This window comes from Dermacentor andersoni, chromosome 6 (genome assembly GCF_023375885.2).
Source record: "Dermacentor andersoni chromosome 6, qqDerAnde1_hic_scaffold, whole genome shotgun sequence".
In the NCBI taxonomy this organism is placed as follows: Eukaryota; Metazoa; Arthropoda; class Arachnida; order Ixodida; family Ixodidae; genus Dermacentor; species Dermacentor andersoni.
Genome location: NC_092819.1, coordinates 82,050,725 through 82,072,167, shown reverse-complemented (window position 1 = coordinate 82,072,167; position 21,443 = coordinate 82,050,725). Strand labels below are relative to the sequence as shown.

The window sequence follows — 21,443 nt, the reverse complement described above, 5'->3', positions numbered from 1 at the left end:
AAGAAGAATGATAGGTGTAACGTTAAGGGATAAGAAAAGAGCAGATTGGGTGAGGGAAGAAACGCGAGTTAATGATATCTTAGTTGAAATCAAGAAAAGAATTGGGCATGGACAGGACACGATGAGGAGGGAAGATAACCGATGGTCATTAAGAGTTACGGAATGGATTCCAAGGGAAGGGAAGCGTAGCAGAGGGCGGCAGAAAGTTAGGTGAGCGGATGAGATTAAGAAGTTTGCAGGGACAACATGGCAACAATTAGTACATGACCGGGGTAGTTGAAGAAGTACGGGAGAGACCTTTGCCCTGCAGTGGGCGTTACCAGGCTGATGATGATGATGATGATGATGATGATGATGATGAAAATGCAAAAACGTTTTTCGGAGATAACCCCTTGACCGATGTTCATGGAATTTGTTGCATTTGAGAGAGAAAGTTAAATTCCAGTGACTGTTGGAAGCGGAATTTTGATTTAGGGCCTAAACGTATGAAAAATATTTTCAAAATTCTGAAGTCCGAAAAAAAAAATACAGACGCGCGAAGTTTATAAAATAATAGCTCTGCATCGAAAACAGATATCGCGGTTCTGTAAATGGGATCAATTAGATCATTTAAAGCGGACAAATTCGATATGTGAAATTATATGTTACGTGAATTTGTTACGTTGTGTAGGAGGGTGCTGCAGAAGCTGTATTTCCACAGTACAATTTTTTTTTAGATTCATGTGTAACATATTAACTTTGTCCGTTTTAGATGTACTATGAAAATTAATTCAAAGAATTGTGATGTAATTTTTCCTTGCTGAGTTAGAGAGTTGTAAACTTGATAATGTCGTTTTCTGAAAATTTTTGATATTTGCCAATTTTTAATAAAATATTTAGGACCGAAATAAAAATTTGGTAACCAACAGCCACCAGATATTAAGTTTTTCTTTTAAATGCAACAAACCTCGTGAAATTTGGTGCAGTGGTTGCCGAGAAAAAATAATTCTCCTTTTACATGTATTTAGATAGGAGCACCCGAGCTAAAGCTTCCTCTTAAGATACGAGCACTTGCGTTTGTATTTGTAGTGTTAGGTCAAATAAATTCAACAGCCAGTGACATTCAAGAAAAATGTGCGAAATATATAAATCGTTTGCTAAGCATTTTAGTGTACCTGCATTTATGCCATGCAAATGTGTTTCCCTCGGTATTGAAGCCGCAGCTGTTCCATTTACTTCGCGAAACAATGGGCCGTCTTTTCTGTCGTACGGAGAAGTGGGCCTCCTTCTGTGTAGTGCTTTAGGAGCAGTTGTTAAAATGACGAATTTATAGGCAGCCACATTTCAATTGACCCTCATTCTGTGAAAGCTCTGAAAGTCTTACGTAATTAAATATATTTATTATCGATTTTGAATGCTAAAACCAGACAATATCGAAACCGAGTGTTCCGGGAGCGCAGAAAGGGCGGCCGCGCTATCATATCAGACTCAGGCACCCTGTGATGACAAGTGCGAGGAAGTTTAAAACGGAACTTCTCGGCCACTCGCGGGAGCTATTGATACGGTCCACTTGACCTGGCATGCATGTTGGGCTGTGCATCGGCTTAGGCTTTACCGCGACATGCTATCGTCTATACTTAGCCCCCAAACTCCTTTACAGGGCGTTGCCGTCTCACGGACTGCAGGACGGACTCGGTCCCAGTATTCCTTCCATTGAGCTTTGCAATTCGATGACGAATATCTCCACTTAGGTGCAATTTTCAGGATTATTAAGAAAGATGTGTGAGAATGAAGATGCCTGTGCCTCCAAGTGTGCCATTTAGACAACTGTCACTACCGCAATAAAAAAAAGAAAGAATACCTTAAGTGATGTATTTTCCCTAATTGGTCTTTTGAAACTCCCATTATTAGCGGAAAAGCATCTCCTGATTGCTTGGGAGCTCATTACTTCTCTAAAGAAGTCTGTATCGTCTAAAAAAGCAGCTTATGTGCGTGTGTGCGTGTATGTATTTAGATAGTAACTCATGTGTTCCTGTGTGTGCTCCTGATGTGTATGTATTTAGACAGAAGCCCGCGTGTTTAGATAGGAACTCATGCGCTGCAGGTCCCTTTTAACTGAATGTTATGGGATGCCAGACGGACCTTCACCTTTGTATGCGCAAAAACTTCCTTTTGTTTGGTCGCGCTATGTATTACAGCGCTCAGAGATTGAAACGCGATACTCAGACAGCACGGCGGCCGGTGCCTTTTCCGCCACCAGTTATCTCTGGATGATTGCTGCGGAAGCCGAATGCAGTTACGATAAAAGATTCTCACTTTCATGTCACACAAAAATGCACCACCTCAGTGTCACCAAGGAAGTACCGGTCGCCATGTTCTCCGAGTATCGTGTTTCAATCGCTGAGCATTGTACATCCTGTTTTGTCCTCGCGCGTTCCTGCCTCTATCTTTGTTGTTAACAAAAAAGAAGCGGGCTACCTTCCCTTTACTAGATGTCGAAAACAGCGTCGCTATAGAGTGGTTTATTCTTCGATGCATGCGTCAATAAAAAAGAAGCACTACGCGCTCCTATTAGAGGGAAGTGTTCTGTACAGTTGAGCTATTATGAGATCTTTAATAGAAGATACATGAATACAATGAATGTTAGTCATCCTTCACGGTCTAGAAATAAAGAAAAAGCGATAATAGCGCGGACCGCCAGCGCACATCAATTATAACGTGTGATCTTGAAGTCGGCGGGAATTGTGCCGTAAAGCTTTCAATTTTACGGACCGCTGAACCTCGACATTTACTTTGAGCGAGAAGGGTTTGTGCGGCGCACAATAGTCAATTTTGAGAATCATACCAAAGTTCCCGAAAAAGCGGTCCAGCATTTATTCTCTGACACCGAGTTAATTATAACCGCCAGGGGCGATCTTGGTCTCAAAAAATTGTTGGGCTTCATCGACAATCTTTCGGCAGCCTTGTGTCTCGGCACATAGGTTTAGTCTTGTCAACACCTATGCCTGTATCTAAGCTACGGGAGAACACGAAACGAACGAATGCAGTAGCCTTTGCACGTGTCTTTATTGGGCACTTCCTCTTGATGTCTTATTCTTGTTTCTTCTTTTCGTCACAATCTCTTTAATAATCTATTCCCGAAAATTGGTGCAGAATTGCTGCCCGTTTTGAGCATTCTAGTGAGAAAAATAGAGAAAAAGGCATGTTCAATTATTTATCGCGTGAAGAAAAATTACTGTCTAGAGTGCACTATTTTCGATGCAAATTTCCTCAGTGGTGTTACATTCTGACATGTAAGAGGATAATCTTTTTTTTAATATAATTAGTGCGAGGTTCTGAGATTATCGAATCCACCGTTAAACATCACCTAACTAATACAGACGCCATTCACTAATACTTGCTTGCGTGTTTAAAAGTCAAACTTGCAAAAGATCGTAACAAATATAGTTTATCTCTGGGTCGTGGTAGTTTAAGCAAACATCTTGCAAAAGTTTTTGTTTTATCTGTTCTTTCGTTCGCGCTAACATCCACCTTCCCAATGCTTTTTTAGACTATAAGTGATTGATCTGCATTGCTAATCTGTCATATTCTATGCTACTTCCTTCTTGCAAGTGAAAGACGCGTAAATATACTGATATACTAAATGTGATGATGATTACGGTGCCCCACAGCATTGCACATAGCCACAAACACGGGTAGCCCAAAAATTCATTGGTAGGGCCCATAGGTGCTAATTGCGTGAACTAATGAAGAAATACAAAAGTAAAACTTGACGCAAACCACTCATGCTCAGCAATTACGTTTCCTGTCGGTTACAGAAGGCAACACTGTGAAAGAAACACGGGATGCACGATGTTTTCTGCAAAGAAGGTTTTGTTTACCAAATACCGCTGTCGTGTGGTAAACGCTACAGGTGGGGCGATCGGGGTGGTGTCTGAACGACAGACTCAGAAAGCGCAGTAAAAATGTCAAAAAAACAATACGCGACGGCTGGTCGGTTGCGTACTGCAGCACGTGCGGCTGTTCGCCTCTATTTTATTAGTGCTTTGTTGCGCACGAGCAGCAGACCGAATTGACCAACCTACTAATCGAATCTGCCACAATAGCTAAACATGGCCCAGAGTGCACCAACACTCCGTGGCTATCCTTATCGAGGAAAGAAGTCTAATTGCTCCCCGGCACAAATATTTGCGCATGCTTGCTATTTCTCCTGGGTAGATAAACTCCTGATCCCGCTTCTAGTAAGACAGTGTCGAAAGAAGCGCTTGTCCGTGTCTCGACTTTTCTCCGTTGTGTCTCAAGTTTCTGAGCTAAGCACAAGAAAAAACAAGGGTCCATCTGTATCAGAGTTAAAGTTTTCTGCACGATAAAGACGCGCAGACGTTTCGAATTTCAGTTCTCGCGAATTTTTTTTTAAACACGGTGTCATCCATCCCTCGTTGGAAACTATTTGTCCAGTATTGATTGAAAAATGGCGGTGCCAGAAAGCGTACTTCACTTAAAGCTGGCGCGGGGATTTAAAAGCGACGTCGCCACCTCCTTGTTGTTACCGTCTTTGTACTAATGTTTATCGGCTATTATAATCTACCGTTCCTCCGTTCCCATTACGACGAACAGCCGTTTCCCTTCGGTTAACCTGAACACAACATTGTTTTTAGAGGCGAAGATCTTTCGCTCATAGGCGCGTGCGTCGGTGGTGTATCAAGCAACGAAAGCGTTGTTGCACTTCAAGTCGACTCGTCTCTTCGACCGCGTAAAGGCTCGACGCGTACCTGCCTATGTGTAGGAATGCAGTGAGTGCTCTTTCTCTCTTCTTGGGCCTTTATTTCCTTAAACTCTAAGGCAGTGTAGCAAAGCCGGTGTGCGTTAAACACATGTGCCTGCCCTCTTTCCTTGTCTTTATTAACGTCGTTGTGGAGTAGATAGCCTCTCATCTTCACCTTCATCATTAACTGCGCAATATGGGAAGTTCGAATGTTTGAAGGGCCGTGTGGCGCAACATCTTGCGAAAATAAAATAAAAAAGGTTCATTAAGATTCAAAACAACATCAAAACCCGTCCATAAGAACAGATAAAGAAGTGGTAGCGCAAGAGATAAATGCTGTACAGAAAAACAGAATAAAAGCAGAGAAAGTAGGTATGCGTTGATAATAACTCCTTCCGCATTCAAGAATGTATGCTATGGCAATATTAAACTCACCTAATACCGCTTTTTAATCTCCATATAAGCAATATAACATGCACCGTCTTTACCTCTTAGATTTATCTCCGGCCTCTGAAACGTTAAGCGGCGCCTCACTCGGTGTATCACCGCGAACACATCGCTTCACCGAAATGCGTTCGTTTCCTAGTGGCTTCTATTTCAACATTTAATAATAATGTTTATTTGCCAGCACACATGTTAGATCGGAGGGCGGAGGGAAAAAAACCTGCTCGCAGGCAGCTTTGTAACAACCTTTTGTAACAACCTCTATGCTTGACGATCGCCCATATCAAAGCAATCTTCTTTTCAGTAATGCTTACGATTACTTTACCATGCACCGTCGGTTGCAGAAGACTAGAGAACATGGCATCGAGAAAAGGGTGAAGTTTCAAGAAAAACTTTAATGCATTACGTTTTAATGAATTATGTTGGTCCAAGAGGCGCACGTAGGTAGTACCACGTCACTTACGCTTGCACGGCTAGGCTTCGAAGGAAAACAGAATTTTCGCTTTGTGATTTGCAGATTTGCACTCGCGACTACGTATTCTTGTTAGCACTCATTCTATGTAACTGCCGATCCTTTGTATGTGTTCTTATAACTATTTATTTGTACAACTGTAAATTAACTATTTTTCCTCGTGTGGAAGATACATATATAGTTTTCGTGCCCTTAATGGAGCTCGTTTGTTTTACGGATATCACTGAAAACCTTAAGGGGTAAGATTGAGTCGTTGAATAGGGCAAATACGCGACGACGCTAAACTACATCAAATACCTTTATAGCTATCACTGTAAAACTCTGTCACGTCAGATATTTCACTACGCACTAGGTGACCAGAATAGCACAGTCATAAACTTTGTCTTCTCTGATCGAAACTGCAGTATCAGTTTGGGTAGAATAAAAAAAGAAAAAAAAAGAAAAAGGAAATTTGACAGCAATAAGGGGGTTACGCGTGGTATAAGGAAGCACCTTCAAGGGTGCATAAAATGTCCCTATGTCCATCTCTCAAGGGTGCCTTCAAGGATACTATAAGATAAATGGATAAAAGTATAAATAAGTGAATAATCGAACAACTGACCAGGTGAATCGAGAACACCCTTTTTGCAAGTCTACCGGGAAAAAGTAGTGTAAATGCTAACACGATTTGCACGTTCTTTTTGTTAATAAACTGAATGAGCCGTTACATTTGACGCCACTGCTAAAGAGGGACAGGGAAACTTGGAAAACATGCCCATGTTTACATGTTAACCGGTCGAATATAATTTTATGCTAGCTAGCCAACGCTCGCTAACTAAACCTCGCAGGTTTCGTGCGCATGAAGGACGTGCTGAACACCTCCTTCGCGCTGGGCGCGAGGGTCAGCCTCGTGCTGTATCGGCCAGGCGGCGGTGCCGTAAAGACGCTCCTCAAACGGGTCGACTTGGCGAAGGAGTTCAACATCGTGCTGGACGTACCCACCGAGCGAGTCTACGAGTTTCTCGAAGCGGTGAGAATCACGGCTTTCTTGCGATTCGTTTTCTTGTTTTCCAGTTTTCCTTGCAACTCCGCATGAACGAGGGCTACAACGAGTAATTAAGTGATCTGGCGTGCTAACTGAACATTGCAAGTGAGGGTATCCCTATGCCATTAAAACGCTCCTACTTTCGCCTTGACTTTTCTCTTGTTCTTGTACGCGCTCGCAGATGTAACTATTTCACCAGAAGGGTGCCGGCTTCCGAGGGACTCAATTTTTTCGGTAGCTGCAACAATCTAGGCAAAAAGAAATAATAAAGCCAGGGGCAGCACAGATGAAATTATTTGGGATCTTTTCTCTTCTTTTTCTTTGTTCTTTTTTCTTCTAAATGGCAGGAATAACAGAGAAAAGCCAAGTGAAAGCACACGAAAAATAACTTACCGACAAGAGGGAGTCATATCCACACCTTTAACATCACTCTTGCAGCACCTTTCCAATTAGGGCATCGCAGCGGGCATGTTACCATGCATATTTTTTAGTAGAAAGTGGGAGAAAAGATGGGCGGCCGCTGTGGCTGAATTGGTGAAGCACTGCGTGGTTGATGCGAAAGGTGTGGGTTCGGCTCCCTCTTTTCGATGCATTACCTTTTCGTTCACTTTAACTTCACTTTTCTTGTCATTCCCGCCCAATTTTAAATAAACATACGAGTTAATTTTCCCTGACAGGGTTGCGTGTAACGCGGCTTATTTGCACGTAGGGAGAGCTAAGCGTTAAAACCGTCTGAATTGGCTGAGATGTACTATAACTGGATGGGCTAGAGTGCACTAGCTCAGGTTGACCTGTCTGTCTTTTCTATGTAAACATTACCTTGGTGGTCACACACTGGCGAAGGGAGGGTTGGGGGGGGATATTTGCAAAACAACAAAAGGTGAATAAAGAAGAAATACCCGAACACAGCGGGAACTTTACACAACAATTTGTCCAGTAAAGAGCGCAGATGGGACGTACTGCAAGATGTCAAAGTGAAACAAACACACAAAAAAGAAAAATAAGAGAAGAAACCACGAGTCTGCAAGCTATGCAAAAGGGCTTGTAGGCCATTGACTCCGAGCAACTACAGTTGCTTACGTCACCTTTCCATCCCTGTTCCAATACCCTTCCCCTTTAGCGCGAAGAGAACCAAAAGCATTAATTGTGAATTGTCTTGTGCGATAAAAAATAATCATTGCAAGTACATAAATGAATTATCGTAGCTTTGCTTTAAGATAACGATAAATTTATCATGCCGCCGTTACGCCAATTAAACTTTCTTGCGCCCGTCTTCGTAGAAGTGTTTGAAATTATTTTGAACACGAAATTATTATTGAACACGCAAGGTGTTCCAATAAGACTGCTGAAGATAGGCATTAAAAAGTGGCGGTCAGTGGACTGATATGAAGGCGCAGTGATTGTGAAACCACGTGTCGTCCTCAAGAGGCTAAACGGGTACTTCGAAGACAACGAGGTTTACGCGTACAACATGATCGACTTTCGCGTCGGACTCTCGACGCAGGATGCCATGAAACTAATCAAGTATCAGATTGTGGATGGCCGTTCCAGAGACGTCAAGGCTCTGCTTGATCTGGACCTCGAGAAGGCTTTCGACAACGTGCTCCACACCTTCATCGCAAAGACCATTTCAGACCTGGGTCTCGGTTCCAGATTCCACAGCTACGTCTGCTCTTTTCTAACGGACAGGAAGGTCAAGCTTCGCATTGGGGACTTCCGCTCGGACGATGTACCCCTCGGAGGGCGGGGCACTCCTAAGGTTGGCGTCATCTCCCCCGCACTGTTTAACATCTGTATGATTGGTCTTTCCCAGTGGTTAGCACGTGTCGAGGACGTCAAGCACACCATCTTCGCCGATGACATCAGTTTATGGTGCTCCGGCGGCTGCGAGGGCAGAGTCGAAGAAGCCATGTAGGACGCGATCGACGTGATCGAGGAGTATCTCCGCCCCACCGGATTTCGATGCTCCCCCGCCAAGTCGGAGCTTCTGCTTTACAGAAAAGAGAAGGGAGGCAGACCCAAAGATTGGCAGTCAGTCTCTGAAAGCAGCATGAGTCTTCGCACTTGTGACGTGGGGGGGGGGGGGGGGGGGGGTTGATACCCAGGGTTGGCGTTATTCGGATCCTGGGCATGTTTGTCGAATTTAACGGTGGGAATGAAATGGCTCTCCGTAAGATCATCGCTAAGACGGACAACGCTTTCCGACTCGTTCGCAGAATTGCAAACCGCCACCGAGGCACGAAGGAAAACAATCCCCTCAGGCTGATCAATGCCTTCGTACTATGCCACTTCACGTACACAATTTCTGCGCACAACTGGCTCAGAGTGGAGCGAGACAAGATCAACGCTCTCATCCGCAAAGTAGTCAAGAGGCCTCTCGGGCTGCCCATCAGGACCCATACCGAAGATCTGCTCAAGCTGGAGGTGCATACCACCGCGGAGGAGATTGCCGAAGTCCAAGAACGCGCGCAACTCACTCGCCTGAGCACCACAGCGACAGGTAAACGCATCCTCGAAGAACTGGGTTACCACCCTGCGGGATTCTGGATGGTCAGTACCACGATCCCTAGGTGCATTCAAGACAAGTTCGAAGTGGCCCCTATGCCCCGAAACGTCCATCCCGTCCACAAAGAGGGCAGACGCAAGGCCAGAGCAGTAGCCGTCCTGAAACAGATCAAGCAATGCGGCATTAGAGCAAGCTTGATGGATGCCGCGGAGTACAGCGATGGGAAGACCTTTGTCGTCGTTGTGGTCGACTTCAGCGGCAAGATTTCCAATAGCGCCTTCATTCGCACTTCAGAACCCGGAGTCGCCGAGCAAGCCATGATCGCCCTTGCCCTGCTAGACGGTCGTGGGTCCGAGATCTATAGCGATTCGAAAACGGCAGTTAGGGCTTTTCAGAAGGGTTGCATCGCCAAGCAAGCTGCTCGTCTTCTTAGCAGCTCGAGTCCATATGCTCTCATGCATAATTCAATCCACAGGTTTCCCGCTCACGTAGGGTCAATCGAGGGTGCTCCCCCGAACCTCAATGAGTGCTCACGAGGCTGCCCGTGACCTCACCGACCGCACTTCCTCTGTAAGGAGCGCCGACTCCCCTCCTCCTATATACGGCCACAGGGACGCTCCCGCTACTCACAGCGAGGTTATTAAATTCTTCATGTCTAGAAGGGTCTTTCTACCACTTCACCCCAAGTTGAATAGGGCGCGATCCGTTTCGCTTAGACTTCTACAGACCAGCACATATCCGTGTCTGTCCCTTCTGCACGAGGCCTATCCCGACGTGTATCGCGACGACGCCTGCCCGTCCTGCGCACAGATCTATACTGTAGCGCACATGCTCTGGGAGTGCGGGTCGACATACCCCGAGTTCATCAAGGAGGAGTGCGACTCGCTTCTGGGTAGCCCTGCTCTAAAGAAGCAAGTCCTGGCTGTCCAGCGTGCCCGCGACCAGGCCGGTGGGCTAGACCTGTCGGTCCCAACGTGGGACTATCCGGGTGCGCGACGAGTTCGCGTCCTCGCCGGACCTGCAATAAAGTTTCTTCACTCGCTCACTCCAACCATGTGTGCAAAAAGTTCAAACGTGGAATGTTCTACTAACGCAATCTCTATATATTAATACGTGTGCGCATAGTGAGAGGGAAAGATCGTAAACATGCAGGATGAGGTTTCAGTAAATGGAAGAATAATAGCCTTCCGCATGTGTGCGCGCGGCACTAGGACCTCCTCTTCAAGTCAGCATAATATTCTGCTACTACAAATTGTTCTCATTGTGAAGAAGGCCCCAGTATGGGAGGAGAAACATTTATTTTTTCTCTAAATACTTTGCTTTTCGAGTTGGCGTTCTCTCACTTCAACAATTTTCAGTAAGTGTGCCGACCGACATTAATGTCCTATTTGGAAAGATAACCAACTGATTATTTACTTGAAGCGATCGTTGAAGTGATGCTTACAAGTTCTTGAGGCGCATGCAAAACACGCGCCAGTCAGCGGTGCTATAACATCGTCGACCATTTACCGCACAGCTGCTCAGTTCGATAAAGGCGTTGGAAGTAATGATCCTTAACGTGCAGCTGGCCCTTCTTTTGGCAATGACACTCAAGTGCACAAAAGCTTTTCTTGAGCGTCATGCTTCAACAAAGACTAGGAATAGTTTGCTACATGACCGACCGACCGACCGACCGACCGACCGACCGACCGACCGACCGACCGACCGACCGACCGACCGACCGACCGACCGACCGACCGACCGACCGACCGACCGACCGACCGACCGACCGACCGACCGACCGACCGACCGACCGACCGACCGACCGACCGACCGACCGACCGACCGACCGACCGACCGACCGACCGACCGACCGACCGACCGACCGACCGACCGACCGACCGACCGACCGACCGACCGACCGACCGACCGACCGACCGACCGACCGACCGACCGACCGACCGACCGACCGACCGACCGACCGACCGACCGACCGACCGACCGACCGACCGACCGACCGACCGACCGACCGACCGACCGACCGACCGACCGACCGACCGACCGACCGACCGACCGACCGACCGACCGACCGACCGACCGACCGACCGACCGACCGACCGACCGACCGACCGACCGACCGACCGACCGACCGACCGACCGACCGACCGACCGACCGACCGACCGACCGACCGACCGACCGACCGACCGACCGACCGACCGACCGACCGACCGACCGACCGACCGACCGACCGACCGACCGACCGACCGACCGACCGACCGACCGACCGACCGACCGACCGACCGACCGACCGACCGACCGACCGACCGACCGACCGACCGACCGACCGACCGACCGACCGACCGACCGACCGACCGACCGACCGACCGACCGACCGACCGACCGACCGACCGACCGACCGACCGACCGACCGACCGACCGACCGACCGACCGACCGACCGACCGACCGACCGACCGACCGACCGACCGACCGACCGACCGACCGACCGACCGACCGACCGACCGACCGACCGACCGACCGACCGACCGACCGACCGACCGACCGACCGACCGACCGACCGACCGACCGACCGACCGACCGACCGACCGACCGACCGACCGACCGACCGACCGACCGACCGACCGACCGACCGACCGACCGACCGACCGACCGACCGACCGACCGACCGACCGACCGACCGACCGACCGACCGACCGACCGACCGACCGACCGACCGACCGACCGACCGACCGACCGACCGACCGACCGACCGACCGACCGACCGACCGACCGACCGACCGACCGACCGACCGACCGACCGACCGACCGACCGACCGACCGACCGACCGACCGACCGACCGACCGACCGACCGACCGACCGACCGACCGACCGACCGACCGACCGACCGACCGACCGACCGACCGACCGACCGACCGACCGACCGACCGACCGACCGACCGACCGACCGACCGACCGACCGACGCTTCAAATGTCACAGAATGTTTAGTAGCGCGGACAGAAAATCTTCAACAGGCTTGACTGGGTCTATGCCCCCTACAATTTGCACTAAGCGAGAAGAGCGCGGCCTAACATCGCGCCGCAGCATCACACTGCAATAGAGCCGTTTCGGTCCGTTCGGCCCAACGGCTCGCACTGGAATCCATGATTTACGGTTGGTACGTAGGAAATTTTGTTATACGGCCGCAAGCAGAAGAGGCTGACGAGGCCTTACAATAGTAACGATGCCATTAGTACAAGCTAACGAAGCCGATTCTAATTACATCGTCATTAGCGGAATGACTATAGATCAAATAGCGGTTTAGCTTGATTCGAGACAGGTCGGCCGCTAACTTCTGTAGCTGGAGCTGTAGCTGTGGCTATTAAATGCACTTCCATTTCACACTTTCTGGCTCACCCTCTATAGCATTTTACGTATTTCCGCTTAGTTCAGAAGCAGTAACTAAGGAACAACGACAGAGTGCGTCAGGCCCTGACATGTAAGCATGAAATATGCCTCTAAGACGTCGTCAAACTGCTTTTCTTTATGTTCCGTATACGGCACGGGCCTTTAAAATGATGTGTCAGCTGTATTTCACTAGCTTTCGATCACATGGTATACCATGTGTTTTTCTTTTAGGTGCACTAATATTTTTAAAATCTACTGCGGCAAATATCACTATTCAAATACTTATCTAACTTGGTAGATGCGACGGGGATTACTTCTCCGACAAACCAAAAAGCTTGATTTAGTAAATAATATAATCATACTCATGCACATTCTAAATCATAATCTTACGACAAATATTGCAATTTACGACTCATAGCCGGCGAATTCGCAAGGCCCATCTACTTCGAAAGAATTCTCAGGCGCACATCAGCTTCGAGATGTTAATGTTAGAAATGACTGGGCCAGCCCAGCAAGCCCGTGAGGCGGCGTTGAGGCATTGCCTTGACGTTCCCCCGTGGGAGACCTGAGCCCGGGTTCCGTGAAACCTTGCCGGACGTACAAGAAAGTTGTACTCATCCATCCATCCATGAACAATACGAGACGAAGGTGAACATCTGCTCATCATCAGCTGCATCATCATGTATGACGTGATGGTCGAAATAAACTTACTTACTTACTTACTTACGCCGGAGCTCCGAAATTCACGTTGTTCGTGTTTTGCTCGTAATCTTGAATTTTCATCTCCAGCCGCTCCATGTTTACCCTAGTATTCAATATGTGCGACGAGAGAGCTCGGCTTCCAGTTAATTTTGTGCTTTATTGATTAAAACAGCCTTGTATTAAAAAAAATATGACAAAGCTCATCTACCGATGGCTGTCGATGGTAACGCAAATAGAGAAAGTTTATTCTGTTTCACGAAGAAATGCCGCCAAGACAAAAGGAAAGTGACTGACAATGTGAATGTCAGCCGTGGAACACTTGGCGTTGTGTAGCAGCACTGCTCTACAATTTCATAAGCACAGTAAATAAGATGCTGCGGTAGATCAACACACGTGAAATTTGTACAAGAAAAAATAACTAGAATAAATACACAGTATATCGCATGAGCGATAAAAACAAAGCAACATAATAATTTTTACAGATCTATGAAAAAAATGCCAGTCATAAAACAAGGAAGAATATTACAAAGATGGGAACATGCGTGTAAGAGAAAGTCGTCTCAAAGGTAATAAAGAAAATATACAGTATAACGACTAAACAAATATCTTAGGCTGCTGAGCACGAGGTCACGGGATCGAATCCCGGCCACGGCGGCCGCATTTCGATGGGGGCGAAATGCGAAAACACCCGTGTACTTAGATTTAGGTGCACGTTAAAGAACCCCAGGTGGTCGAAATTTCCGGAGTCCCCCACTACGACGTGCCTCATAATCAGAAAGTGGTTTTGGCACGTAAAACCCAATAATTTAATTTTTTTAAACAAATATCTCATTCCGTTTGGTCAATTAGGCGTTCTTTAATGATAAATTTAAAATATTTTTGCCCAAGTTAATATTGAGCTTCAAAAGGAATTTGCATTATTTGTGTGGGAACTTCGCAGCTTAGTGCTTGGTTAACTATAATAAGGGGGCGTGGTTAGAACAACTACAGGCAATCGAGTAATGCAGCGACAGACGATATTACTGAACCGACGTTTATTTGACACATGTAGTGGTGATTTTGAATCATTCATTGTTTCTACTATACGCAGAATACTCCAATATTATCCCACTTTGCTATGGCACTCGCTTGCCAAGGCCACCCATGAGCATGGAGGCCTGACGACGACTGCTAGAAACTGACACAGTGACGATGCAATGACGAAGAAGACATGATAATAATTGAACGGCAAAGTATATAGCGAAGACGGCATGATGACAATAGATATCGATAAATTACGACAACGATGGCATCGATAACGAGGATTGCAATGTGGGTTTGTTGGTAATGCATCTTCAAGGGGAGTACGGTAGCGCGATTAAAAGACGGGACAAAAGAAGACACATAGAAACACACAAAGCACTAAATTCCGACAATGTTTATTATCAAAAACCAGGTCGTACTTATAAACTCAGCCAACATGAGTCACAACCACGTGAACAGATTAACAGTCAGAGCGAAACATTTTTGTGATATGTTAAGCCATGCGCAAAAAATTTCAGTTCTTTTTCAGAGAGAGCCAATGATGGTTTGCTGATACATGAATCCCCTAGGGCTAATCAAATAATCAGCCTGGGCAGGAAAACAAGACCAGAAAAGAAAGTGCCCCTAGCTGCCAAGTTAAACACAGGAAGAAGTTTAGAGAATGTAAGACATGAAATATATATCGTATACCATTATCGTGTGGGAAGTATTACATTGGACAGTCGGGCAGATGCATTAATGATGGACTGCACGAACACAAAAATAAAGTCGACAAACTTGTATCAGATGGGTTTCTCTCCCTTCTTAGTAAGCAACACAAGTGCTCCCATCTCTTGGAATCAACAATCATTACCGGTAGAAATAAGTGCGAACTCACTAATGTTATAATAGAAGCCGAGCAGATTGATGTCCTAGGAGATTCATGTATCAGCAAACCATCATTGGCTCTCTCTGGAAAAGAACTGAAATTTTTGCGCATGGCTTAACATATCACAAAAATCTTTCGCTCTGATTGTTAACTGTTAACGTGGTTGTGACTCATGTTGGCTGAGTGTATAAGTGCGACCTGGTTTTCAATAATAAACATTGTTGGAAGTTAGCGCTGTGGGTGTCCCTGTGTCTTCTTTTGACCCGTCTTTTAATGGTGCTACCGTACTCCCCTTGAAGAGGCATGGATAAGACAGCCTGTTGACAACCGAATGAGGCGACAATGAGGACGAATGCATGACCAAGACGGCACGAGGACGACGGTTATAAAACGGTTGTACGAAAGCGCCTGTGTGACGACAACGCAATGACGATGACGGCATAACAACGGCAGCGTAATCCGTTTTTGACGACGACAACATGATTACGACGTAATGAACAACAAGGAATGACGTGGATGGATCGACGAAGGTGGTATGACGCGGAAGGCGTGATGACGATACTGAAGGGATGAGAATGATGAAACGACAGCGTGATGACGATGGCATGACGACAACGGTATTACGACCACCGCAATGACGAGAGTCGGATGTCGAAGTTACAATAATAACGATGCAACGATGGCGACGGCATCGCGACGTCCGTGTGACAGCGAATGCACGACGACCGGTTGACAACGATGCAGTGACCACGATAACGTGACAACTGCACGAGGACAATAGAATGGCCAATAGTGCGTGATGAGAAGTACGTGAAGATGTCTGTGTCACGAAGCCTCTGTGACGAAGATGGCGTTATTGCAACGGCAGGACGATAACGGGATGACGAAGCTGGAGTGATGACGATGGTATAATTACGGAGGCACTGCGAAGACAGAATGACAATGGAGACATGACAGCTGTGTCTGACGATCACAGCATGACATGGACGGCATAGTGATGATTGAATAAAGTACAATATGAGTGCAATACAATGACGAACACACTGACATCGATGAAACGACAAAGACGGTATGGCGATGAGGGCTTGACAACAGTTGAGTGTCATTAATGAAGCGATGACATGTGCGTGCCACCAAGTGTGAGGCAAGCCAGAGACGTATTCTTGTCGTCCGAAGGCACCGGCCTGCCACGCTTCTCGTCTAGGAGACCAAGGCACAGATTCTTTCCAGTGCCACCAGATGGCGCAGCGTCTCCAGATAGAAGCGAAATATCCGAAAATAACAGCCGACTCTTTCCAAGGCAATGCCGAGGTTGTATTTGAAGGAAAAAAAAGCATAAAAGAGATCCAGGTGGAAAAGAAGCTGGTGCGGACATATTTAAACTGGAAGAAAGCCGAAGATAAAATTTCTAAGGACACAGCCACAGGGCTAGACGAGGTTCCCGTTAGGCTGATTATTGAACTAGAACCAAAAAGTAAGGAAGCTCTGGTCAAAGCAGTGCAAAAAACTTTAAAGGATAGACGGATACCAGACAATTGGAGACAAAGTAGAAAGAATTTAATTTATAAAGGTAAGGGGGAGAAAGATAAAATTCACTCGTATAGACCGTTCACCATTACATGGGTAATATACAGGCTAGCAATGCAGGCAATAAAATTAAAGCTTCAAGCGTGGTCAGAGAATAATGGCCTTTTGGGAGAACTTCAGAATGGCTTCCTGAATAGGTAGGCGTTTAGATGATCACTTATTTGCTCTTACTCAGTGCATTGAAATATCAAAAGTAGAAAGCAGGCCGTTATATGTGGCCTTTTTTGACATTACAGGAGCCTATGACAACGCAGACCGCAACATGTTGTGGGATATTCTGGAAGGGGAAGACTTAGGTGACGATTGTCTACAGCTTTTGAGAGAGATTTACCTAGAAAATACAGTTTGCGTTGAATGGGAAGGGATGACGAGCCAGGAGAAAGTTCATATCAAGAAGGGACTGAGGCAGGGGTGCCCTCTATCCCCACTGCTGTTTATGATGTACATGGTGAGGATGGAGAGGGCGCTAGAGGGAACTAATATCGGTTTTAATCTCTCATACAAGCAGGCGGGTACAGTAGTAGAGCAGCAGCTTCCAGGTTTATTTTTTCGGACGACATTGTGTTGCTAGCTAACAAGCGAAGTGATTTGCAACGTCTGGCTAATATCTGTGGACAGGAAGGCAACAATTTAGGTTTGAAATTTAGTGTTAGAAAATCGGGTGTTATGGCATTCAATGAAAACAGTGAACAGACATTGGCGATACAGGGCCAGGAAATACACCTCGGGTAACGGAATATAAACACCTTGGTATATGGATAAACGAAGGCAATGGATATATGGAAACACAGAAAAAAATCTATAACAGTGAAGGGGAAGAGAAATGCAGTCATAATGAAGCACAGAGTGCTGTGGGGATACAATAGGTACGATATGCTCCGAGGTATGTGGAAAGGTGGAATGGTTCCAGAACTTACTTTTGGAAATGCGGTTGTTTGCTTTAAATCAGGAGTACAATCAGGACTCGATGTGAACCAAAGGTCAGTGGGTCGCCTTGCATTGGGCGCTCACGGGAAGACTACAAATGAAGCTGTGCAGGGTGGTATGAGCTGGACTAGTTTGAAGTGAGGGAAGCTCGCAGTAAAATCGAGTATCAAGAACGACTGAGGAATATGGTAGAAAGTAAATGGGCTGGGAGAGTGCTGAGGTATCTGTAGAGGAATAACATTGATTCATAGTGGAGGAAAAGAACTAGGAAACTTACCAGCAAGTATGCGGCCTGTAGGGTGGGCAACACATCAACAAAGAAGGTCAAGAGAAAAGTCAGATAGGCTGAAATAATCTCATGGGTGGCGGCAATAGAAAAGAAACCCGCCATGAGTAACTACTTAAGAGGAAAAAGAAACGAAATCGGGAAAGAAACAATTTATGATAACTCAAAGGGAAGCTCATTACTTTTCGAAACGAGATCGGGATGCCTTAGAACACGCACATATAAAGCGAGATATAAGAAGGAAGACGAAGCATGTGCTTCCTGCGGTAAATCTAGGGAAACTATGGAGCATGTTTCATTAGAATGTCAAGACGTCTTCCCGGTGGTCGATTTAGGCACCACTCGCCTCCTTGAAGCCCTGGGGTTCAGCGAGAGCAGTGGAAAAATAAACATGTCCGCAATAGGGATTAGTAAGAGGCGATTGGAGGATTGGTGGAATAAAAGTAGGGAAACAATAAAACGACAAAACGACGTAAAAAAGCAGAGTTCGCAATAGATCAGAAAATTTGGTTGTGGGAGTTGGTAGTGTTTTTTTTATTGTTTAACCTAGGTAGGACATTAGACAGTATAATAGCAAGAGCTTGGTGGCGCAACCCACCTCCCCGTTCCAAAGGGGACGCTCATAACATCCATCCATGCAGAAGCCTGGTAGCTGCATGACGCGTTTCTCAGTGTTTGCACGCACCGGCAAGTCAAGCATTTCGGAGACAACGCGGATGCTTTGCGGAAGCGGGGCTAGATGGCACCGAGTGTTCTTAGGAAAATACCAAATGAGAGTCCCGCTGCAGCACATGACTTACACATAAACCGTTCCGGCGTAGACGATACGCTGTGTAGCTTGATTGATTCAATGCTAACGCATGACCGTTGACAATCATCATTACCGCGGACAAGATGGGTCCTGCCGCAATTTGTTTTACTCGAGAATTCATAATTCCTTGGTTTACAATAAAAAACACGTAGAGCGCTAATCAGTAGTGAAAGACATGATCTAATGTGCGACTCTCAATTTTGTGACACAATAGCTGCAAGCTTCTTATGATATAACTAATAAAAATCGGGCCCCTCAGTTAACCCCCTTTCTTCTCGTTATATTACATAACGAGGGTCTCGAATTCGGCTACATTGATGCCTTCAGGTAGCATATGTGGATATATTGACCACTTTCCTTCACCCAAAAAGATCACGTTCTCGTGACGCCTGCGGCAAAAAGGACGTTCCACGTCCGCCGCCAAGGTCTGTGAGTGGTGGCGCTGGCTAACACTCCCAGGGTTCGACTAGGACACATAAATACCCAAGAAAGCGGATGGGGAAACAGCGCCGCGGTAGCTCAATTGGTAGAGCATCGCACGCGAAATGCGAAAGTTGTGGGTTCGGTTAGCACCTGCGGCAAGTTGTTTTTTCATCCACATTAATTTCCATTCATTTATCGTTTCTTTATTTCATTTATTAAGCACAAGTAATTTGCCCTATGTTGTCCTTGGTGTCAGTGTTTGTTGGCTTCTTATGATATGACTAATAGCTGCAAGTGTCGCATAAAGCGATCTTTATGCAGTGCACGGATGTGCAGAAAGGGAAAAGCACCACTAGCCACAAGTAATTTGATGCTAAGCTGAGCGATCGTACAGCTGATGAAGAAGAAATTTGTGTGCGCTCTACGCTCATCTGTTTTCTTTAACAGTGAAATGCACCGTACATATGCCGCAACAACACTTCCACATAACCGACGTAACACGCTGTTTCATCTGTTTGTCCCCACTACACGCCGTGTTTCCGCCTTTCAGAGCGTAGGTGTATTCGGATTACTCATTTCCTAAATAGTATCAATACTCGTCACTCTCTTGTAGACTCACTCCAGGCGTTTATGGAGTCACAAACAAAAACTGAAGACTCTTTGTTTTTCAGGTATTTTGGAGGCTGTGCCTTCCCGAAACGCAGCAACTTTTTCATATTAAAGGTCTATGGTTTGAATCCCGGAAGTATTTACGCGCTGTTGAGTAAATTACTCAAGCAATGTACGTTTGAAGCGCCAAGCAGGCCTTCTAACCTCGAAGCTCGCGATCTAATTATAGGCAATTATATATTCTTTCTATGGGCGCCGCGAGCTGTCAGGCGGGAATTTTCTTTTTTGTCTGCTTGGTGACGTTAAATTAGACTGTCCTGAAAGACGGAACACAACTGTAAAACCGATTTCACGAATTGGCATTGACAGTAGCACTTTGTAAATGGTTATTACAGAACAGCTTTAGGTACACGTGCGTACAATGGTTTGCGAATGTGAGCATGAAAATTTGACGTACGTTACGCACCACAAGAGAGGAACAGATATTTAGCTTCGCGTACGCAAAAACTCGCGCTTGCAGCTCTCACAAGCCTACAATGATTGAATCCGCATAGTGGCACTGTAATTCCTCGAGCATATATTCAGGAACAGTACTTACACATGCTCATATGCGCTCTCTATCGGCGGATGGGAATGGTACCGCTGCTAGTATTACTACCTATTGGGTTAGTTGGTGCATGTTAATTAATAATTAATTTAGCACCGAAATCAATTTCACAGAGGGGGGAGGGTATCAAGATGGCAAAGCACTCGTCCTGGCAAAGCACTCGTCCTCTCTCTGTGATCATGTTTCTGACGCTAAATTCATTATTATTTTGCTACAGTTAAGTTTGTCCATACCATAAGTTTGACCATACAGCCGTCGTTTCATGTGTATATGTACGTGTGGTCCTTTGCCTAGCGGTAAACTTATCGTAAGCACGTAACTTTAGTGTGCTGCGCATGGACATTTATCGTCCAAGATCTTTAAGTACGCAGTGCTTCTACTCATACGAGACTAAATCTGCCAGCAGATAGAACACTACAGTGTAAACAGCGCCACAGAAAACGGCAGTGTTAACAGCGCTATGTGCTGGCACTGAGATACTTCTGTAAAATAGTAAATACCTATAATTGCCACAGAGATACTGTTCATCGAAGTTCCCCCGAAAGATCAGTTATGTGCTATATAACTACAGAATATATCTTTTAAGGGAGCCTGAGTGTACAAAGTTCTGAGCTCTATTTGCACAAATGCTTTTACAGGCTTAGCCGGGTGGTAAATTACCAACATGCAATTGAGGCAGTAGGAATAGCCAGGAACATAGGTAAATCACTTATGAGGAAGCCCTCAGGGAGGATGAAAGTTCATGAATGGAAAAATTATCATCCTCCCGATCGTTGCGCGGTGCTACAAAGGCAACCCATACGGCTGAAGGAAAGAAGCGCGTATTGTAAAGAATCCCGCATGAGTTTCCTTTGTAGCCTCGGGCTACGTTCGGGCGGATGAATGTTTTTTTTTCTTTCGTGAAGCAGGAACATTTCTGCTCTTCGAAACGATTTGTCTTACTATCGATCCTCGGAAATCCTTGGAGGAACCTATATATATTTATTTATTAATTTGTATGTTTCTTTTTGTTTGTTTGTTTGTTT

General features: G+C 46.1%; 1 protein-coding gene across 1 annotated transcript in view; it reads left to right on the top strand.

Moving 5' to 3' along the window:
* LOC126522463 (glutamate receptor ionotropic, kainate 2-like) overlaps positions 1–21,443 on the top strand; it is a 364,802-nt gene that overhangs the window by 135,217 nt on the left and 208,142 nt on the right. The window contains exon 4 of the mRNA XM_072288773.1: positions 6,488–6,669. Coding sequence (XP_072144874.1) covers positions 6,488–6,669 — 182 coding nt within the window. The remainder of the gene's footprint in view (positions 1–6,487; positions 6,670–21,443) is intronic.